Consider the following 24325-nt stretch of genomic DNA (forward strand, 5'->3'; position numbering starts at 1 on the left):
TTGAAAAAAGAATCACTACTGGCTCCAAAACCTGCTATGAAAATGCCTGTTCATACCACATTCTCAATGTCAAATTGTTTTCTTGCAATTGTCCTGTATCTAAAAAAAATATGAGTCAAGTACTAGGTAATGAAGTTTTTACTTTATAATATTTTTTTTCAGTCATCACAGACTTCACTCAAGAAAGCAGCAAATTTAGTTTCATTGTGAAGCCTCAGCAATTTGCACTGCTGATACGTTTAATTGGAAGCATACAATCAAGTGCCTGTTAAGACAAACCTGAAAAATAAATTCCCAAGTCTCCTCTTCCTCCCCTCAAGCTGACACATTGCTATTAACTGTAAATAACAACATATGATGGAATGCACTTAGAATGCCAGTTGTCCAGGATTCTTTCCTCATGCAAAACATTTCTCAAATTCTGAAAGACTCAGATGTTCTTTAACCAATTGCCCTAGGAATCTGGGTGGGGATTTTTTTTTTTTTAAGATTTTATTTATTTATTTGACAGACAGAGATCACAAGCAGGCAGAGAGGCAAGCAGAGAGAGAGGAGGAAGCAGGCTCCCCGCTGAGCAGAGAGCCCCATGCGGGGCTCCATCCCAGGACCCTGGGATCATGACCTGGGCCAAAGGCAGAGGCTTTAACGTCTGAGCCACCCAGGCGCCCCAGGGTGGGGATTTTTAATGGATTTAATATATGAATCATATTTACAATAGGCTATACACTTGCCTTTAATATATAATAATAATGACAGATAAATGTTCTATATCTAATTTTTGTTTTACAGATTCTTCTCAACTTAAATTTTAAAAGGATTAAACAAATGGTTCCCCACCCCCATAAACTTCTGCTTAGCAGAGGGAACTCTTCTAAAATTCACTCATTTTAAACCAGTTCTAAATTTATGATTTTTTACCTACTCAAAAGTTCATTATAGTTTAGAATCTCTATACTTCAATGACCACAAAATAACAAATAGGTCTAGAAAGGAGTTTATTTTGAAAATAATTGCTTTTAACAATCCAGTTATATCTATAATCTTAGAGAATATATACACAAATGAATTAGAATATGGAAAACATTTAGATGGTTAGATCAAAATAAAATATTGATTTGACTCAGTGATAATATTGTGGGAATTATTCTTTTGGATTTGTGTTATTTTATTATAATATTTGCAGTAAAGTAATATTTTTTAAATAAGAAAAATAAAAACAGTCCAAGATTCTAGCCCATTGTTGACTAAAGTTATAAGGAAAGATGTTTAATTTTTTTTTCAAAATATGATAAGCTAAGCAGGTGTTCACAAGTGTTTCTACATATTGATTACTGTGGTTATAATACTAATTTTTATTGGTCTATCTCTATTCTATTTTTTGTTTGCATTTGCTCTTTTTCATATAGTCTCCATGTCCTACCTAAGCACGAATCCTATAAAACAAGCACAAGAGTTCAATAAAGAAAATTACTAAATATTTAAGTAAATAATGGGGGTGAATTGTTATCTTTAGTCAAATACACAGTCTAATAGAAACTGTCAGATGTAAATAATGAAGCACCACATGAGTTTAGCCTGTTCTTATAATAATATCTTTTTAAAACAACATCCTTTGGGGTCATGCCCTTCATTTGCATTCTTTGTTATTGCCAGGATCTTTTCCAGCATATTAGTACTGATATAAATTTTGTTTGGATTTTCTTTTAGAGGGGAGGTGTTGTGGAAGGGACTGGATAAGGACCTGAGTGTTATAAACATTGATGATTTTCCAAAGTGAGGGAAACACTCTTCTTCAAAACACTTTCTCACAAACTTTAAGGAGAGATATAGTGGGAAACCCGAGTTGAGTCTAAACTTTAAACATTGTTTCTTGCCATGGTTTAAAGTTGAAAACTCATGTTGAAATTCATAATTAAAGACATTCCGTGTTCATGGATTGGAAGAACAAATATTGTTAAAATGTTTATACTATCCAAAACAATCTATACATTTAAGGAAATCCCTATCAAAACACCATCAGCACTTTTCACAGTGCTAGAATAAGTAATGCCCAAATTTGTATAGAACCACAAAATACCCCAAATAACCAAAGCAAACTTGAAAAAGAAAAGAAAGTCTGATGGCAGCACAATTCTGGACTTTAAATTATATTACAAGGCTGTAGTGGTCAAACAGTATCGTACTGGCACAAAAACAGACACATAGATCAATGGAACAGAATAGAAAGCCCAGAAATGAACCCACAACTATATGGTCAATAAATCTTCAATAAAGCAGGAAAGAATATCCAAAAGAAAAAAGACAATCTCTCCAACAAATGACAGTGGGCAAACTGGACAGCAACATGCAAAAGAATGAAATTGGACCATTTTCTTACACCATAGACAAAAATAAATTCAAAATGGATGTAGGCCTAAATGTGAGCCTTGAAATCATAAAAATCCTAAAGGAGAACATGGATGGTAATGTCTTTGACATCATCTGTAGCAAATTATTAGATATGTCTCCTGAGACAAAAGAAATAAAGCAAAAATAAGCTATTGGGACTTCATCAAGATAAAAAAATTCTGTACAGTGAAGGAAACAAACAACAAAATTAAAAGGCAATCTTTGGAATGAGAAAAGATATTTGCAAATGACATATCTGATAAAAGGTTAGTATTTAAGATATATGAAGAACTTATACCACTCAACAACCCAAAAACAAAAACCCAAATTTAAAAATGGGCAGAAGACATGAATAGATATTTTTCCAAAGGAGACATAAAGATGGCCAACAGACACATGAGAAAATGCTCACATCCTTGATCATTGGGGAAATACAAGTCAAAACTAAAATGAGATATCAACTCACACTTGTCAGAATGGCTAAAAACAACAATACAGGAAACAACAGGTATTGGTGAAAATGTGGAGAATGGGGAATCCTCTTGCACTGTTGGTGGAAATACACACTGGTGCAGAAACTCTGGAAAATTGTATGCAGGATCCCCAAAAATTTAAATACAGAACTACCTTATGATCCAGAAATTGTACTACTAGGTATCTACCCAAAGAACACAAAAATAGTGATTCAAATGGATACATGCACTCTGAAGTTTATAGCAGCATTATCTACAATAGCCAAATTATGGAAACAGCCCAAGTGTCCATCAACTGATGAATGGATAAATAGGTGGTATGTATATATATGAATATTATATATATTGTATGCACAATTGTATATATGCAATGGACTATAACTCAGTCTTAAGAAAGAATGAAATCTTGCCATTTGCAAAGACATGGATGGTGTAAGAGAATTTTATGCTAAAGGAAATAAAGTCAGAAAAAAACAAATATTATATGAAACTGATGATTACCGAAGGGGAGGTGAATAGGGGATGGGTTAAATTGGTAATGGGGATTAGAGTGCAATTGTGATGAACACCAGGTGTTGTATGGACGTGTTGAATCACTATATTGTCCACCTGATACTAATATTACAATGTATGTTAACCAACTGGAATTTAAATAAAAACTCATAAAATAAAATAATCAGTAATTAATTCATAAAGTGCCTATATCTTTACATGTGTATTTCATCTGTGAACATTAATCTTACATTTTGTATTGATTCTGCAGGTTTTATCTCCTTCAGTAAGATTTTGTAATTTGTGGTTATGGAGATGGCACATTTTCAATGTTTTGTGGCACAAGGTATCGTAAAAAAGCCATTTTATGGTTCTCCAGTCATTAAAAGCATAGTATTACTGGAGCAGTGAAAAGAATTCTGCCTACTACCTGGGGATAATGTGATCATTATGTTAGAGTTTAATGGAGTAAGGAAAAAGGCCAAACACAACATGGCCCTATGTTTTATTTGACCCTGTGATCATTCAGCACTGTAATGGGAATCCAGTACAGCTGCCAATTCTGACTTTCCAATTAACTCAGGAAAGTAACCAATCTTATATCTTATTTCCTAAGCAGAAATTGTATTGGGAATTATTTTTCTATTAAAAAAAAAAAAGTACGAGAGTTCTTTCTGCCTAGGTGATCACCTCCTGCTTTGATTTTGGGGTCAGCAGCCTAAAATTAATATTGTAAGATAACAAATAAATACATAATATTTTAAAATAAAAAATATGTATTTTTTTTGTTTCTTTCTTTCTTTCTTTCTTTTTCTTCTTTTTTTTTTTTAATCTTGGCACAGAGGAAGCGGGAAGTTACTTAGCAGGGTTCCGGGTTTCCTCACGCCCCGCCCGCCCTACCACAGCTAAATGGTTTTCGTCCTTGGGTCGGTCTGTCCTGTGGAGAGCAATCCACGTCCACAGTCCCTGCTCTGCCCGCCCGCTGCGCATCTGCCCTTCTCCTCTGACTCCGCCCCGCATCTGTCCGGAACCGCCTCCCGCCTGAGCTGACCCAGTGCGAGTCTGCCAGTCAGTCCCTCCGGACCTGCCGCGAGTCTCAGACTGCCGAAATTACCGCGCGTCACTCGGTCCGTACCCGGTGGGCATCTGGGGTATCTGGGCGGTCTCCTGTCTCCAGCGCGTGTGTCTGTCTGTCTGTCTTTCTGTGCGATCCGATCCGCCTTCTGCAGCCTGCCTTCCGGCCCCAGCGCACCAAGTGTTTAGTCTGCCCTTTTGCTGACGCTGAGTGTGTTTAGCGGCCTTCTATCTGAGAGCCAGCTTGAGACCGGCCAGGCAGCCGGCGGAGGAATACACGTTTGGCCCCTGGCACTGTTAATAGAATTTTAAGCCAACAGGAGCTCGAGGCCTATGTTTATGCAGAAAACAGGTCTCAAGGCCTCTGTCTGCAATGCTGGATGTGGGGTGACAGCCAGCTGCTTGATGATTTCTTACAATTAAATGGGGAACAGGAAATTTCTTACTACTGGCTTTTGAAACCGATTTTAAATCTTAAAGGGCGGAAATTATAAGTCCTTTTAGGTAGAACAGATTCGTTATTGGGATGCATATTTGTCTGATGTGTTTGTTCTGAGCCTGCTGACCAGCTGTTTCTGAACTTCATTTTCTCAGCCTCAACAGTGATTCTGAGTCTGCTTTTAGCTTTCTTCTCCTTGGCTTTCTTCTGTTTGTGAACAGCTGCTTGGCCCATAGCTTAGAGAAATCAGCCTTTTTTTCTCTCTCAAGAGAGCCACCTCCCTGTGCTCAGAAAGATGGGGAGTGGAGAGCCTAATTCTGCTGGCAAGAAAAAGAAGTACCTAAAGGCTGCCCTGTACGTGGGTGACTTGGACCCAGATGTCACGGAGGATATGCTATATAAAAAGTTCAGGCCTGCTGGCCCTCTGCGCTTCACCCGAATATGCCGTGACCCCGTGACCCGCAGCCCCCTGGGCTATGGCTATGTTAACTTCCGCTTTCCTGCAGATGCTGAGTGGGCCCTGAATACCATGAATTTTGATTTGATTAATGGCAAACCTTTCCGCCTCATGTGGTCTCAGCCAGATGACCGCTTAAGAAAGTCTGGAGTTGGAAATATATTCATCAAAAACCTGGATAAATCCATAGACAATAGGGCCCTTTTTTATTTATTTTCTGCTTTTGGGAACATTCTCTCCTGCAAAGTCGTATGTGATGACAATGGTTCTAAGGGTTATGCCTATGTGCACTTTGACAGCCTGGCCGCTGCCAATAGAGCCATCTGGCACATGAATGGAGTGCGGCTTAATAACCGCCAGGTGTATGTTGGCAGATTCAAATTCCCAGAAGAGCGGGCAGCTGAAGTCAGAACCAGGGATAGAGCGACTTTCACCAATGTTTTTGTTAAAAACTTTGGAGATGACATGGATGACGAACAACTGAAGGAAATCTTTAGTGGCTATGGGCCAACTGAGAGTGTTAAGGTAATAAGAGATGCCAGTGGGAAATCTAAGGGCTTTGGATTTGTGAGGTATGAGACACACGAGGCTGCCCAAAAGGCTGTATTAGACCTGCATGGAAAGTCCATCAATGGGAAAGTTCTATATGTAGGGCGGGCACAGAAGAAAATTGAACGATTGGCTGAGTTAAGACGAAGATTTGAACGGCTGAGATTAAAAGAAAAAAGTCGGCCTCCGGGGGTGCCTATCTATATTAAGAACCTGGATGAGACCATCGATGATGAAAAACTGAAGGAGGAATTTTCTTCCTTTGGATCAATTAGCCGGGCCAAAGTGATGGTGGAAGTAGGGCAAGGCAAAGGGTTTGGTGTTGTCTGCTTCTCCTCTTTTGAAGATGCTACCAAAGCAGTGGATGAGATGAACGGTCGCACAGTGGGCTCCAAGCCCCTGCATGTTACCCTGGGCCAGGCCAGGCGCAGGTGGTGAGAATAAGAATGCTCAATTTGTTTCAGCCTTAAGCTGATGCCTACTTAGTTTGGGCTACTTTGTGATAAGAGGTTATTTTATTCCAGGGTTTTTTTGTTTTTTTTTTAAAGTGAATACTTTGCTTTGGAAAAAAAAGTGAAACTAGAAAACCTTGTTCATTTTAGTGAAGAACATAATTTCTAATTGTAAAATTGTCATTTTTGTACTATCTTTTGATAAAATATCCTTAGGAATATGTAGAATAAAATTCATCTCTCCACATATTTTTTTTTCCTAATTCAGTCAAGGTAAGGTAATTGGTTGAATATAGTTCCTTCCTTATTCCAGTTATAATACTAAATATAATTGCTTCTATGAAAATATTCTCAAAATAAACAATATTTCTGAATCTATCACACAGAAAACTTCTAACTTGCTTTTTGGAAAATCAATAGAGCAGGGGAAAATGTATGTGATTCGGTTAACATTTGTGCATAATTTTACCTTATTATTTAAAATGAATATTACTTTAAAGTGATGTGAGTTTCGTTATACTTCTTTTTTTCCCTTTTCTACTATATTGTGGGCATACCACAGAGTTGACAGTGGCTTTGACTAAGTGTTGGGAGTTTTCTTTAACTTCATGGCTAGAGAAATAAACATATTGGTGTTTTCTCAGTCAGTACCTTAGGAAATTAACACTTTAAGCATAATTAAAATGTTGAGTTTCATCTTAAAGATCTTTCTTGAGAGATTTAATATATGAAGACACTCTAAGGAGCATTCTTGCCACTCATTTTTTAAACTCCTTAATAATATAGACGGGTCATGTTAAAATAAAGAAAAGGATGAATAACTGCTTTGAATTGCCTTTACCTATAGATAATTTTAAAATTTTACCTCCATCTCTATAACATGTCAGTATAAGGGTAAATAATCTGTATAGTGATGTTGAAAAACTACATTGAAGAATATCTTCTATTAAACTTGTCATTATCTCTTGTAAATTTTTGAATACATCCATGTGATAATATTCACATATCTATCAAAAGTAAGGAAAAGCTTGTCTCTTGTGATTAAATCATATGCCTCCATTTATTATATGAGAGCTATTAATCCAGTATGGTTCTCTTTATGTCTGGCTGCTTGGAAGTTGTGACAAAATGTTCTGTTCTCTATTGCAGTTACATTATTTAGCCTGTAATTTCTTGATTACAGATTTTCCATATTTTACTTATAATCCCCTCTTTTCCCTACCCATCTACCTTCCATACATATTATACTTTCATTTTTTTTTACATTGCCTTTCATTTAATATGTGGGTGTTCAAATCCATTTTGGAAATTGAGAAATTATTACTTAATTTATGTAAAATTTAAATAATTGCTTTTTTAAAATCGGATTCATTCATATCACAGTTCCAACCATAAGAAAATGTTTTGTCTTTATTCTTAATTGGCTTTTATTATGTTATATAGAAATCTTAGGTTACATACATAATGCAGTATAAATATATAATTTTGTTAACACTTTTGTTAGCTATGTGCCCATAAAATAATGAGAAAAAGTTGTTTCTGTGTAATTGTTTATCTACAAATTGCATTTATATTCATTATCAAGTATTTTCAAATGAAAATCACTGCTTTTGTTGATCATTTACATAATACATGCTCGTTTAAAAAAATGTACACAATGCAGTCATTTATAAAGAAGTAAAGTTTCCACAGTTCAGAGATAACCATTATTAGTGTTTTCAATGCACACATATACTTCCATACCTTTTCTCCTATGTATACACACACTATTTAACAAACAAAAAATAACATACTATATGTACTGTGTTTTGTTAAATTTTAAACTAAAACAATCTTTTTATGTCAATAAATATTGACCTGTATCATAATTTGAGTGACTGCACAGTATTCCGTTGTGTGGATGTACTATAGATTATCTAAGTAACACATTATTGAATAAGATTTATGTTTTTCAATGTATTCTACATCTGTAAACAATGTTGTGATAAACTTCCTTGCTTAAAACAGTGTGAGTTATATGAGCTTGAGAAAAAGTATCTATAGCATATAAAAGCTTAAGTCCAGTAGAGAAATTAAAATGCACATTATACTGATGTATATATCAGAATTTTGGTAAAAACATTCAAGATATATCCTTTACTTAAATTGACAAAAGTAAAACTAAAACCAATGGGATATAATTTTCATATTTTCTGAGCCCACTTGCCCAATGGTATAAACATTGTGATCATTAAAATACATGAAAACAATGCAAACAAATACATTTAAAATAATTACTTTAGTAATTATTTACCACATGTACTCTCTACACCTTTTTACCCATTACCAGTTTCCATTTAAATTTATAAGCTTTAGGTATTAGTGTTAACTTAAAACCTTGACACATGCTTTGATTCAGTATAAATCACAAAAGATTTCTAATAGGTAAAAATCTTCAAGTATAAGCATTTAATATATTTTGGGAAATTGTTCAAGTATTTGGTTATTATTTCCAAGAAGTCAGCCTGTATAAATAAAGGACTAATTAAAATATGTCCAAGGACAGATAAAACATACATGTTAGGACATTGCAAAATAGACAAAAACTCTGAATTTAGTTGGTAAAAAGATAAAGGAAAGATAATCTCTATTTGAACACAAACACCTGGGTAGTATTCCAATCTTGTACTTTTCATTTTTAACAACATTTAATAGACTAATAATTAAGGCTTCAAATTGGGAGCAAAACAACTGGACAGCTTATATTGGTGAAAAGACATTAAAAACATTTCCTTGCACAAGATAATTAGTAAAAATTAGTAGAACAGTACTATCAATTGTCATGGTAAACTCAAGGATAGACTGTTAAATCAAGTTTTGTTTGTTTTTCTTCCTTTTTTTAAATTTTTTTTTTTTTTAGCTTTTCAAAAAAGTCACTGTACAAACTTCAAATGTACCCAGGGAGAAGAAAATTGCCTTGTGGGGTGCCTGGGTGGCCCAGTAGGTTGAGTGTCCAGCTCTTGGTTTCAGCTCAGGTCATGATCTCAGGATCCTGAGACAGAGCCCTGCCTTGGGCTCTGTGCTCAGTGGGGAGTCCCCTTAAGTTTCTCTCTCCCTCTCCTTCTGCTCCTCCCCTCTGCTCTCTTTCTTTCTAAAATAAATGAATCTTAAAAAAATGAATGTTGCTTTATTAAAGATTATTTTGGTGAGACTTTTCTGTAAAGATAATTTCTTACATATAGTGGTGCCTTTCTGGTTGTATCTATGGTTAAAGGGAAAAATAAAATGTTATATGTGTAAGATATTTTCAGCACAAGGGAAAAATAACTAAGATTACTGTGTATTTAAGGGAATGTTTAGGAATGGTGTAAATACCATCTTATCTATAAATGGCCTAATTTAAGGGAATAGTTAGAAGTATATCAATAAATGACTGAATATAGATGATATATGTGTATGATATATATGTGTATGAATATAGATGATATATGCACCTACAGTAGTACCCAGAATTTAGTTAGCATTCCATGATTACTTGTTGAATTACCCTCCATTTGTTTGCTTTTCAATTCCCTTCTCAGAATTTCACAAATGAAATGAATTACAGAATAAGCCATTTTCATTAAATTTTATCCCATGAAGAAATAATTGAGAATTGATTTACATAGATTGGTGCTTTTAAAGTAGTGTTACTAGTGACATAGAATAGTCATTATACCCTTAAGGTGTTGTCAATACTTTTATACTCCTCATGCTTTCTTTCTTGTTATTGTTCAACAATTGATGAGCTTCTAATAGTTGGCATGACTCAAATGAAAGTCTATTTGTATAGAAACATTTTTTTAAAATAAATTAATAGGATATTCCTCCAAGACCAAAACTATCCCACAGAGGGCCCTGCTCCTACATTAAATCAAATGGGATCACAATAATCCCTGAAAGACTAATGCTTATGTATGTGAAATTGTTTCTTACATATTTTAGGGTGTTACTTCCCATGAAGTCTGACTTAGCAAATAGTTTCTTGGAGACTCAAGAGAGTTAATGTATCCTACTTGGCTCCAAAGGATCATGGTTAGTAGTTAGATAATCTAGCTACCATTGGAAATCTGAGAAAGACTTTACTCAATGTACAAATATTGAGGATATAATTACTATAAAACTAAAAATAAATAAATAAATAAACTAACTCCATGTACTTTCACCCTCTAAAGTCAAAGTCAATTTTAAATGATTTCCCATTTGGCAACCAAAAATGATCAGTGTTCTCATTAAATTTTTCAACAAAAGTTTGGAACCTTTGTATTTTATTTAACTAAGAAAATATTTAATACTTTGGAGAGACTTGCAGGAAAAGAGGTGAATGATGATATATGCTATGACCGTCTCAGTTATCAGAGTAAATTAGTTTCTTTGTTTTAAAACTAGTAAGGGAAATACCAGATGTTGGCATATTTTGCATAAAAAATAAATCTTCCATAATGTAGAATAAATAATTATACAAGTTTTGAGATTGATTTGAAACTTCCAAAAACAGGGGTCCTGCATGGCTGAGTCATTAAGCATCTGCTTTCAGCTCAAATCATAATCCCAGTGTCTTGGGATCAAGCCCTGCGTCCAGCTCCCTATTCAGCGGGAAACCTGTTTCTCCCTCTCCCACTTCTGCTTGTATTCCCTCTCTCACTCGCTCTCTCTGTCAAATAAGTAAATAAAATCTTAAAAAAAAAAAAAAAAAACTTCCTAAAGGGTAAATTATACTTTTGGGAAATCAAGGACTTTTAAAAAATCAATATTTAGGAACACTTAAAAAGTAATTTTAAGCAAATTTACACAGGATGGCAAACAACTCCTTTTTTTAAAGCAAAGTTGACATACTAATTATATTAGTTTCAGGTCTACAACATATTGATTCAACATTTCTATACATTACTCAGTGCTCACCATGGTAAGTGTATACCATCTGTCACTGAACAATGTTATTAGAATATTACCCACTACATTCCCTATGGTTTACTCTTCATCTCCAGGACTTACTTTATAAATGGAAGGTTGTACCTTTTAATCTCCTTGATCTGTTTTACCTATCTCCCCTCTGGCAAGCACCAGTTTGTTCTCTGTATTTAACAATCTATTTGTTTATTTTTTTAACTTAATTTTATTTTTTTAAATTTAATTTTAATTTAATTAATTTAATTTAATTAATTTAATTTAATTAATTTTAATTTTTTTTTTCTAAGATTCATTGTTTATGCACCACACACAGTGCTCCATGCAATACGTGCCCTCCTTAATACCCACTACCAGGGCACCTGGGTGGCTCAGTGGGTTAAAGCCTCTGCCTCCAGCTCAGGTCATGATCCCAGGGTCCTGGGATCGAGCCTCACATCAGGCTCTCTGCTCAGTGGGGAGCGTGCTTCCCTTCCTCTCTCTCTACCTACCTCTCTGCCTACTTGTGATCTCTGTTTGCCAAATAAATAAATAAAATCTTTAAAAAAAATACCCACGACCCGGCTCACCCATCGCCCCAACCCCTCCCCTCTAAAACCCTCAGTTTGTTTCTCAGAGTCCACAATCTCTCATAGTTCATCTTCCCCTCAAAATCCCCCCAATTCACTTCTCCTTTCCTTCTCCTAATGTCCTCCATGTTATTCCTTATGTTCCTTTATCCATTCATCTTGTTTATTTGTTTATTCATTTGTTTTGTTTTATAGAGTCCACATATAAGTGATATCATATGGAATTTGTCTTTGATTTATTTCACTTAGTATAATACTCTGTAGGTCCATGCACATTGTTGCAAATAACAAAATAACACGGTCTCATTTTTTTTTAACGAACTCTCCTTTTTTATGGCTGAGTAATATTCCATTGTGTGTATATTATATATACCACATCTTCTTTATCCACTCATCTATGGGTGGATACCTAGGTTGCTTCTATATCTTGGGTATTATAAATAATGCCACAATAAGCATAAGGTGCATTTATCTTTTGTAATTAGCATTTTCACTTTCTCTGGGTGCAAGCAACTCTTTTTGTTTGTTTGTCTCAAAGTTTTTTAAAAATAGTTTATTTATTTGTGAAAGAGAGAGAGTGAAGGGCAGAGGGAGAAGCAGACTCCCTGCTGAGTGGAGAGCCTGACAGGGGGCTGAATCCCCAGACTCCAGGATCATGACCTGAGTAGAAGGCAGATGCTTAACCGACTGAGCCACCCAGCCATCCCTGTTTCAAGTTTTTATTTGAATTCCAGTTAGTTAACAAATAGTGCAATATTAGTTTCCAAGAGAATTTCATGATTCATCACACACATATAGCACCCAGTGCTCATCACAATAAGTGCCTCCCTTAATACCCAACACCCATTTAATCCATCCCCTTGCTCACTATCCTTCCAACAACCCTCAGTTTGTTCTCTACAGTTAAAAGAGTCTTTTGTGTGGTTTTCTTCTCTTTTTCCCTTACATTCACCTGTTTTGTTTCTTAAATTCCACATATGAGTGAAATCATATGATATTTGTCTTTCTCTGACTGACTTATTTCAGTTAGCATAATACTTTCTAGCTCTGTCCACGTCATTGCAAATGGCAAGATTTTATTTTTTTAATGACTGAGTAATATTCTATTGTACTTATAAAACACTTCTTTATCCATTCATCACTTGATGGACATTTGGGCTCTTTCCATTATTTGGCTATTGTTGATAGTGCTGCTATAAACAGTAGGTGCATGTGTCCCTTTGAATCAGTATTTTTGTATCCTTGGGTAAATATCTAGTAGTGCACTTGTTAGATCATAGGGTAGTTTTACTTTTAACTTTTTGACTTTTAACTCCATACTGTTTTCTGGAGTGTTTGCACCAGTTTGCACTCCTACCAACAGTGTAAGAGGGTTCCCCTTTCTCCACACTCTTGCCAACATCTATTGTTTCCTGTGTTTTAAATCACCTTTCTGAGGATTTTGGCCAGAAAACATCCCTTAGTAGAACAGACATAGGGAAGAATTTGCAAGCTTTTCTTTTCCAGTTCTTTAGGAAACACAAAATATATCCCTAATTTATTTTATTGCAGAGAAACTTATTATATGTTGATTTCCTTAAATAAAGGAATAAGTTTAATACTTTTTGTGATGAAGGGAAGATTTAGTACAATATGGCAAGAATAGTGACAAAGTAATGAAAGTCAAGATGAATAATATTTTTTCTCTATTCATTAAAGAATTTTTTAAATATATGGGATTTATGAATTAAACAAAGGACAATTTTAAAAGGGACACAGTGCAATGAAGAACAATTTGAATGTTATAAACATTTAAGAGTAAAGTCAATAAATGTCTGCCTGGCTAGATATCTACTTTACAGTGAAGCATCATGAATAGTTTTCATTTAATTTGTATGGTTCCTTTTTTTTTCCCTTAAGATTTATTTATTCATTTTAGAGAGATTGAAACAGAGCACAAGTGAGTGGGGCAGAGGGATAGGGAGAGAATCTCAAGCAGACTCTGAACTGAGCCTAAACCCCACATGGGGCTCTATCTCATGACCCTGAAATCATGACCTGAGCCAAAATCAAGAGTCAGATGCTTAACCAACTGTGCCTCCCAGGTGCTCCTGTATGATTATGCTTAACATTGATTTGACTACTACAGTAATAGTAACCCTCAGGAACCTTTCATTTGTAAGTGAATTTCTTAAAAAAAAAATCATCAGTGCTAATCTTCTCTCTACTCGCTTACATTTGTCACCTAATCTCAACTCCTTCCTTTGCTGAACACAGTTTTTATAAGGCATTTTTAGTTTACATAGTTTGTCTACACATTACTTCAAACATTTCTAGTAGATGTGTGTTTATGTGATTTTGTACCAATTTTTTGAAACAAAAATTTCAGGACTTGCACGTTAAGCCACAGTAGATGGTAGGATGTGTACTGTTTATATACAGATGAATGTATCTAGCTTAAAAAATGTAAATATCAAAACGATGCTAATTAAGCCAACAATAAACCTATGGGCTTTGTTTCATAATGTATACATGCTCCAGAGCATCTGAGTACCAAAGACTGGGTAATACAACTAGAATTATATATTGCTAATACAGTAAAAATTTTGAGATGTGAAAGCAACATCTCAAGCATAACAAGAAATAATGTTAAGAGACACTAACGAGTTTTTCTGAAATGGCAGCCTAGGCAATGAAATGAACTATATGTAGACCTTAGTTGTTTTATGGGGATATACCACAATGATGTAACACTCTCAAAGATTAAAATATATACAAGAAGATACAGTTTTCTGAAACTTCTTTTATATTTTGATATAAGTGAAAAAAACTATGGTGATTGAAAAGCAAGTATGAACTAAGTATATCTCCCACTTTAGTCTCCAAAAGGAAAACAGTTTTACTTAGAATTATTTTCTTAGACCACTGGGTCATTTGCACTTTTTAGAAAAATTTTAGGTGGTGAGAGTTGCATATATGTAACCTATTTTAAGGTCAAATTTAAATATGTCTCCTCAAATATTCTACTTATAAGGTGAATTATAAACTGGAAAACAGTGTTACGACTTTTCCTCAACAACAAGTTTCATCTATAGAAATCATTTAAGCTGAGTTTCTCATATAAGCAATTGCATGTTTGAATTGTATCTCTAATCTGGGGCCAAGAATTTAGGGCTATAAGAATTGTGTTTTGGGCGCCTGGGTGGCTCAGTGGGTTAAAGCCTCTGCCTTCAGCTCGGGTCATGATCCCAGGGTCCTGGGATCGAGCCCCGTGTCAGGCTCTCTGCTCAGTGGGGAGTCTGCTTCCCTTCCTCTCTCTCTGCCTGCCTCTCTGCCTGCCTCTCTGCCTATTGTGATCTCTGTCAAATAAATAAAGAAAATCTTTAAAAAAAATAATTGTGTTTTAATTCACTGGGATCATACATTTTTATTTTTCTTTATTTTAGACTTTTCCCCAAACATAGGGTTTGAACTCACAGCTCTGAGATCAAGAGTTGCACACTTCACCAACTGAGCCAGCCAGGCACACCATGGGATCAAACATTTTTTAAAAATATTGTCTGGCAAAACTGTTTATCTTGCTTAATGTGCAAAAGTAATCTATCAGGTTTCTGAGTGAAATTGAAAATATAATTAAGTACTTGAAACAATATGGAATTTGTCCCTAAAAACAAAATTAAAACTCACTGAATAACTAAGAACACTATATTAAATAATTTTAGTTAATTCTTAGGAATTGAATTAAAATAGAATAATTTCAGATGAATTGAATAAATATGTTTTGAAACACAAGAAATAAATTAATACTCATTAATACGTTGTCTCCAGAGACAGAACTTTCACCAAAAATATGTAGAAGTGATATTGGAAACAGAAGGGCAAAAAAGTCGTGGAAATCCTTCACATCTACTCAGAGAGGGAACCCACATTTCTCTGATGCACCATTAGTATAAACAAACAAACAAAAAAAGCAGTGAAAATATCAAGAAAGTAGAGAAAAGAGGAAAGGTTTGATTCTTAGAAATATGAACTTGAGGCAACATGTATAAACTTCTTTAAGAAGAGTCCAGAATTAATGCTTAAAGTTGTCTCAGAAGATAAATTATTTCTTCCTTTCTTATTTTCACATGTACTAACTAAAACTTCAGGACTTCTCAGAATTCTTTTTCTTCTTCTTCTTTTGTTTTTTGTTTGTTTGTTTGTTTGTTTTGTTTTAAGATTTTATTTATTTATTTGTCAGCGAGTACCAGCAGGGGGAGCAGCAGGCAGAAGGAGAAGCAGGCTCCCACTGAGCAAGGAGCCGTACTCAGGATTCCATCCCAGGACCCCAGGATCATGACCTGAGCTGAAGGTAGACGTTTAAGTGACTGAACCACCCAGGCATCCCAGGACTTCTCAGAATTCTTATTAAGGTATTTCAGCAAAAAATTCTAACTTGTAATAACAATGACTCTGGAATGTACTGTAGTGTTTAATTTTTTTAAAAGCTCCTCATGTTTTGTTGTTTGTACTCAAAAGTCACAACATTCTGCCTTTCCCAGGTACATTGGTAGATTTCTAAATTGACTATGACACAAACAGTATATCACTCCTATCAAAAATTCAAAGTTGACATGGTGATTGGGGTGGGATGTGGTACTAATTCTAGCAGAATTAAAATCCTGTGTTTATTTTTTTCTTAAATTTATTGTTTATAGGGGAAATGGGATGCATGGATGAATATGTGCATACATGCATATATACATAAATAATAATAAAGAAAGAATTAAAAAAGGAGATAAGAACAGATGTATGGAACCCAGGAATAATGATGCATCTATCTATTCCTATCATAGAGGTTCAAATTAAGAGTTATAGACCTCCTAGACCCAAAACAATGTTTTGGTTCCCAGCAGTGCTGTGTTCCAAGGAAAGAAGACTGCACAAATGGTGACAGGTGGAAAGAATCATGGACAGGTATGGTACCTGTGGCAATTCATTCAAAGGAGATCTTTACAATGAACTGATATTTACCAGTGTGCCAGTGGTGAAGTACATGCCCAAATGTAGCTCAAAGACCGTACTAAAATTTGCTTGGTGCAAGTTGGCATTCTGTGTGTGGGTTTTTTGTTGTTGTGTTTTGTTTTGTTTTGTTTTGTTTTTTAGTGGTTCAGAATGTATCGGAATTACCTAAAGTGTCTGTGTCTGTTAAAATTGAGATTCCTAGTACTCATCCTTGACTTACTGAATCAAAATTGATGTAGCAGTGGTGAAGGTAGGGTGAACAACAAAAAATCTACAGTTTTCTCATAGCCTCTGGGTAATTTGTATGCACACTTAAGAAGATCTAGAACAGGAGTCAGCAAACATTTTTTTTTTCTATTAAAGCCAGAAAGTAATTATTTTAGCCTTTGGGAGACAAAAAGAAGTAATATCAAAGATATTATGTGGATACTTATATAAAAAGAGAAAAAATGAATTTCCTCACATTTTAAAATTGGCACAATTCAAAATATAATGACAATAATAAGAGTACATTTGGTAATATAATTCTAATGAAAATAATTTGGGAGATTACATTTAGCTTAATTAAGATTCAAAATTGGTTTTTTCAGTCATCAAATCAATTGTTAATGTGTTCTCTATCAAAAGCCTTTTTTAGCTTACAGGCCATATGAAAAAGAGTGGCAGCCCAGATTTGACCTGCAAGTTATAGTTTTTCAACCCCTGATCTAGAATCACTGGTCTAGATACTTTCGCCTAGAAAGTATTTCCCAAGGTTAGCTACTTTGAATAAGTGATACTAATAATATATATAAAATCTTTATTAACTGATATAATTCATTAAATAAGTTAGAAATAAAGTAAAGTAAAACAACAATGAAAATAGTCAAACCATATATGTGCTAGATCATAGTACAAGTGGCTCATTTTTTCCCAAATTTCTGGATAGGAAAAAAAAAAATCTAAACAAATTCTAAATGTAAAGTATCTGAAATGATCAACTCATGAAAAGCACCTAATTTTATTTTATTTTTAAGATTTTATTTATTTATTTGACAGAGAGAGACACAGCGAGAGAAGAAACACAAATGGGGGGAGTGGAAGAGGGAGAAACAGGCTTCCCACCAAACAGGGAACCTGATGTGGAGCTCAATCCCAGGACCCTGGGATCCTGACCTGAGCTGAAGGCAGACACTTAATGACTGAGCCACCTAGGCATTCCAAGCATCTCATTTTAGTAAGAAAAATGTTGTATACATAAACAAAATAGGCCTGTGTATACTGTGTGTGTGTGTGTGTGTGTGTGTGTGTGTATGGTGTGTGTGTTTGTGTATGTGAAGACTACACAGTTACATCAAGACATTGAGTAATTTTCTTTGGTTCTAAGATTATAGATTATTTTTGTGGGTTTTTTCTTCATTATTTGTATTTTCTAAATAGTTTATGAATAAAATGTAGAATGTATTTAATAAAGAAAACTATTCAAAATATTATTACAAAGATTTTATAATAACTAAATTCTTAATGTCCTTACCCTCTAAGTCTGCTCCTCTTTGTATCTTCTTCATCTCAGATACATTCGAGTAATTATTAACTCTTTTCTTTTGCTCACATCTCACATCCAGTCTGTCAGGAAATTATGATGCCTAAGTCTTGAAAATATACTCAAAATCTTACGACTTATTACCACTTTTTATTGCCAATAGCTTAGTCCAACCACCATCATGCCTCACCTGGATTATTTCATCAGTCTCCTAACAGATCTTCCTACTCTTACCCTTTTCTTACTACACTTTATTCTCCACAAAACTGATTGAGTGAGTTCTTATAAATATAAGTTGGATTATGTAACCTCCCTGCTCTGAATGTCCAATGGTGGTCGCAGTCACAGTGAATTTCAAATTCCTTACCAAGACCTTGCCTTGCTGATTAAATATCTTACTCTTCTTCCCCTCACTCACATCACTACCACCACATTGTCACTTCAATATTCTCAGAAATACCAAGTTCATTCTTATGTCAGTTCATTTGTTCCTGCTGTGTCCCTTCACCTGGAGCTCTCTTTATCCAGATATTTACATGGGTTATTCTGTCAATTTACTTGGTCTCAACTAAAATGACACTAAATAAGAAAAACTTTTTCGCACCCATCTCTATATATAATTGCAAACCCCACTCCCTTCCTGAGCTCTTTATTCTTACTTAACCCACTTCGTTTTTCCTCAGCATGTAAAAATATGTGATATGTTTTATGTTTATTTCCATTGATTTTCCTCACCCACTACCACTAAACTGTATTCCAGTGCCTAAAGGAGTGACTGATATGTAATGATAGTAAATAAAATTTGTTTAACAAAGGAACTTCATGACTTAATAGAATGTAACATGACAGGAAAGAGTGATAATTATATAGAATATGGCAGAATGAATTTTCCTAATATTTAAGCAACAGCAACACGAAAACCTTTCCACAGAGAACAAAAAGGTAATGAAAAGAAATTAAACAAAATATTTATAGTGCATATGAGGCTGTCTGAAAATTGGAACAATGTGTGTTTTTTTTTTACTTTTCTATTTTTTGGATATTCCAAATTTTATTTAATGAATATATATGGTTTTATAATGGATAAAATTGATGAACTTCAAAAATTCTTAAAATATAATGTAATAAATTAAAAATTAAAGCTTAATAAGTTTTTCTAGATTAATATTTTATTCTTATATTTCTCTTAACCAGATGAAAATTGAAAGGTAACTAGAAACAGGGAAATATTCATACAAATTATGCCAGATCAATGGTTACAATTTTTAATTTTGTATAAAGAAATTGCACAAATCAATACAAGAGCACATGGGCAAAATTTGTACGGGAAATATACAGACATCTTTAAAAGAAAAAGAGGCAAATAATAACTACATAGCAAATATATGACAATATCCAAGGTAATTATTAAGAAATGCAAATTTACTGAGATACCATTTTCACTTATCAAATTAGTAATACTGAAAAAAAAGTCAATATTGGTGAGATTATAGTTAAAACAAGCACTCTCAACTATTGCTAATCATGGCTTAACTTTCTAAAGCTTATTAAAAACTATTTTGGCAATTTGCTTTTGTATCCTTAAAATCATTCATAGCTTTTGAACAAGCAATTACCATCCTAAAACCTGCATATGTACAGTTCTTCATTATGCTGGAAATTTTCATTTTCAAACCCTCATTAAAGATCTCCGGAGTAATTTTCATGCCTCATCACTCTCCTAGGGCCATGAGAACACCCCACTCTTATACCACAACATAAAGTCCAAGAAAAAAAAATGTGCTTTATGATAGTAAGTTTAACTATTGCATCTTAGAAAAACTCACTTTCTTCAAATATGGCCTTCTATTATCTATCCACTTTCCTCAAGGACCTACATCTAATACAGAGCTGAGATCATAGTGGGAGTGCAGTACCTATTTGTTAATTGAGTTATTGAAAACACACGTCCTGTTTCTCTTCTGATTGTTGGTTTTCAATTGTTAGAAATGGAGGATAATATCTAGAAAGAAGGGAGAGACTCAAATAAAATCATCATCTGCCAATGCAGAATTCATAGTTTGTGCACACATGCATGTGGGTGTGTATATGGGAGTGTGGGTGTGTTTGTTTATATGTGTTTGTGTGTTTGCAGGGAGGGATGATCATCACAGTTGTCTGGTCAAAGTAATTACAATACTTGAGCCAGTTATAGGAGCAAAGATAATTGCCAATATGACTTTAGCATTTACTAACTCAGAACTGCAAGGGAAAAGAAATGAAAATGTAAAGGTTTTACCAAGTGAAGTATATCTGGAACAGAATAAAAGAGTTAAGGAAAAAACATTATTGAAAGAAATAGTTTGTGTTTTCACCCAGTATGGGAGGAAACATAATATTCTATATAATCATCCTAAAAAAAAAAAAAAAACAACAACACAAATAGCATAAAAACTTGGGAATGAGTATAATGTAGATGTTAGCCTCAGTATGTATCTGTAGTCATTTGTAAAATGAATGTTTAACCAACAGAGCAACTATTGATAGATAAACAAAACATCCATGTCGTCGCAAATGGCAAGATTTCATTTCTTTTGATGGCTGCATAGTATTCCAAACAAACATGTCATGAATCTACTTATAGGAATGACAAGAACTGAGACAAATGGTTGTATTTGCTTCAAATTAAGCAGAATACTTTGGTAATTATATTTATCTATATGAAGAAAGTTTGTAATTAAAATGACACCTCATGTTTCTTTTTCTTTATCTGTATATGTCTATATATAGACTATATTCTGTTCTCAAATTTTTATTAGTGATAGGGAAAACCACTTCAGTAAATGTAAAGCATTGGAAATCTTTTTTTTATTCCCTTTAATTTTGAAAAGCACATCTCTAAATTTCCTTTTACACTAAAAAATGTTTTAAATAGAATGATTTTTTTTTTTTTTACCATGAACCATGATAGCATATGTAGTCTTGCCTTCTCGGTCATTAATTCCCTCTTATTTGATAGTTTATTTGAGAAGAAACACACTGGGTAATTAAATTCAGATTTTTGTTGACTTGTAGCCTAGGTTAAGACAGTCAAGTGCTTTTAACTCCTTGTACCACTTAAAGCTATAATACATTTTCTCTTATCTATGACTAAAAGGTTTGGGTCATTTAGAGGATGGGGAGATAATCATCCTTTAGTAATTGAGGAATGGTATTCACAAAAAAATGTGAGAATGAGCAATAATGCATGTATATTTTTTCCTAAGATTAAGCCTACACCAATAACCATGAGTCTGTAGATCTTTGTCTTTGGTACATCAAATAATCTTCACTCTCCCAATTTAAGTATGGGCTAGAAAGCTCCACTATAAAATTATTCTGATAGGGAGTTGAACAAATATCTAAGTAATTTGCATATATACTCAAATCAACTTTTAAATCTATATGCCCTTCTCAAAATTGTGTCATACTTCCAGAAATTAAATATTTATACAATAAGGTTTTCTTCCTGCCTCTATCTTACAGTACTAGTATTGGATTGATGATCAGAGCAGAAAAATATCTGTGACTGCCATTTCATCCTGAAAGGATTTCCAAGCCCTGTTCTTCTTAATATCTATATATATCTAGCTTCCTCCATAATATTAAGCCATTTATTATAGCTAAGGAAGCTTAGGGTAATCTGTTGTTTCTATATGGTTATATACCTGTGTATATCCAAGAATATCTACATAGACCACATTAGTGTATTCTTTGAAAATGCACCAATATAAATAAGTCCAATTCTTTTTGAAAAGTTTCAGTGCTACATAAAATTAAGCAAATTTAGCATACACAAACATAACTAAGACAAGACTAATTCAAGACAATAAAAATGAAGTTAGTATTAAAAACACTTCAGAGTTAGCAAAGAGTCCTTCAATAATGTAGTAAGTCACACATAGACTGTTTCTATGACTTAATTATTTTAGAATTCACTACAATCCCATTTAACTTTAATGTTTTTAAAAATGTCTTCAGAGTTTTTTTTTTTTTTAATTCTAAGTCAACTTTCTCAGAAGAAGAAGTCAAAAATGCTGCTATAACCATTTCTTTCTGACAGTGTAACATTTGTTTTAGGTAGTTCAGGAAAATATACATAAATACATAAATGACTACACATATAGATATAGATATGGATATAGATATATATCGCAAAAGGGAAAATGACTAGAAATAAATAAAACTACTATTATGTACAGAAGATGGAATTTTGCAGATTGGAAAAACAAATAAATCTGCAAATAAACTGTTAGAATAAGGTGCCTGGGTGGTTTGTCGGTTAAGCACAGGACTCTTGATTTTGACTCAGGTCATGATCTCAGGGTCTGAGATTAAGCCCCACATCTGGGTCACATTCAATGGGGAGACTGTTTGAGATTCTCTGTTTCTCACTCACTCCCACCGCTATTCATGTTCTCTCTCTCAAATAAATAAAATCTTAAAAAAAAAACAAAACTATTAGGGGTTGTCTGTGTGGTCCAGTTGGTTGGACATCTGCCTTCAAATCAGGTCATGATCTCAGGGTCCTGAGATGAATCCCACTTCAGTCTCCCTGCTCAGTGGGGAGTCTGTTTCTCTCTCTCCTTCTTCCTCTCCCCCTGATTATGTTCTCTTTCTCTCTCAAGTAAATAAATAAATAAATAAATAAAATCTTTTAAAAAAACCTATTAGGATAAAAACTGTATTTCTGATATTACTGAATACAAATTTCTTTTGTTTTTATTATGTCCAGTTAGACAGTGCATCATTAGTTTTTTTATAAGATTTTATTTATTTTACAGAGAGAGATATCACAAGTAAGCATAGAGGCCGACAGAGAGAAAGGGGGAAGCAGGCTTCCTGCTGAGCAGAAAGCCCAATGTGGGGCTCAATCCCAGGACCTTGAGATCATAACCTGAGCTGAAGGCAGAGACATAACCCACTGAGTCACACAGGCACCCCCATCACTAGTTTTTGATATAGCGTTCAATGATTGATTAGTTGCATATAACACCCAGTGCTCTTCCCTAGTACACATCACCCCGCTACTCCAACCCCCAATCCCTCCCCCAAAAACATCAGTTTGTTTCCTGGAGTCCATAGTCTCTCATGATTCATCTCCTTCTTTGATTTCTCCCCCTTCAGATTTCCCTCCCTTCCCCTATGGTCCTCCATGCTATTGCTTATGTTCCACATATGAGTGAAACCATATGAAAATTTTCTTTTTCTGATTGACTTAATTCAGTTAGCATGGTCTCCTGCAGTCCCATCCATGTTGATGCAGATGTTGGGTATTCATCCTTTCTGATGGGTGAGGAATATTCCATTGTATATATGGACCACATCTTTATCCATTCATCTGTTGAAAGTCATCTCTGCTTTTTCCACAGTTTGGCTATTGTGGACCTTGCTGCTCTAAACATTGGGGCACATGTGCCCCTTCTTTTCACTACATCTCTATCTTTTGGGTAAATACCCAGTAGTGCAATTACTAGGTCATAAGGTAGCTCTATGTTTAATTTTTTGAGAAACCTCCACACTTTTCCACAGTGGCTGCACCAACTTGCATTCCCACCAACAATGTAAGAGGGTTCCCCTTTTTCCACACTCTCTCCCAACATTTGTTGTTTCTTGCCTTGTCAATTTTGTTTTAATTTTTATTTTTTCAGTGTTCCAAGATTCATTGTTTATGCACCACACATGATGCTCCATGCAATATGTGCCCTCTTCAATTCCCACCACCAGGCTCACCTATCCCTCAATCCCCCTCCCCTCCAAAACCCTAAGTTTGTTTCTCAGAGTCCACAGTCTCTCATGCATCATATCCCCCTCCAATTTCTCCCAATTCACTTTTCCTTTCCTTCTCCTCATGTCCTCCATGTTATTCATTATGCTCCACAAGTAAGTGAAATCATATTATAATTGACTCTCTCTGCTTGACTTATATCACTCACCATAATCTCCTCCAGTCCTGTCCATGTTGATACAAAGTTGGATACTC

General features: G+C 34.4%; 1 protein-coding gene across 3 annotated transcripts; it reads left to right on the top strand.

The window, feature by feature from the left end:
* Window positions 1-4277: 4277 nt before the first annotated feature.
* On the top strand, window positions 4278-18273 carry PABPC5 (poly(A) binding protein cytoplasmic 5). Of its 3 annotated transcripts, XR_013966317.1 has the most exons (4): window positions 4407-4480; window positions 16039-16210; window positions 16691-16754; window positions 17841-18273. XR_013966317.1 is itself a non-coding variant. In XM_080795711.1 (2 exons), the coding sequence occupies exon 2, from the start codon at window positions 5162-5164 to the stop codon at window positions 6308-6310; it is 1149 nt and encodes a 382-aa protein (XP_080651837.1). In that variant the 5' UTR covers window positions 4426-4480; window positions 5022-5161; the 3' UTR covers window positions 6311-6820. The 3 variants fall into 3 exon arrangements, 1 of the variants encoding a protein (XP_080651837.1); XR_013966316.1 differs by lacking the exon at window positions 17841-18273 and having other exon boundaries at window positions 4278-4480; window positions 16691-17716; XM_080795711.1 differs by lacking the exons at window positions 16039-16210; window positions 16691-16754; window positions 17841-18273 and adding an exon at window positions 5022-6820 and having other exon boundaries at window positions 4426-4480.
* Window positions 18274-24325: the final 6052 nt, after the last annotated feature.

Source organism: Martes martes (genome assembly GCF_963455335.1).
Source record: "Martes martes genome assembly, chromosome: X".
In the NCBI taxonomy this organism is placed as follows: Eukaryota; Metazoa; Chordata; class Mammalia; order Carnivora; family Mustelidae; genus Martes; species Martes martes.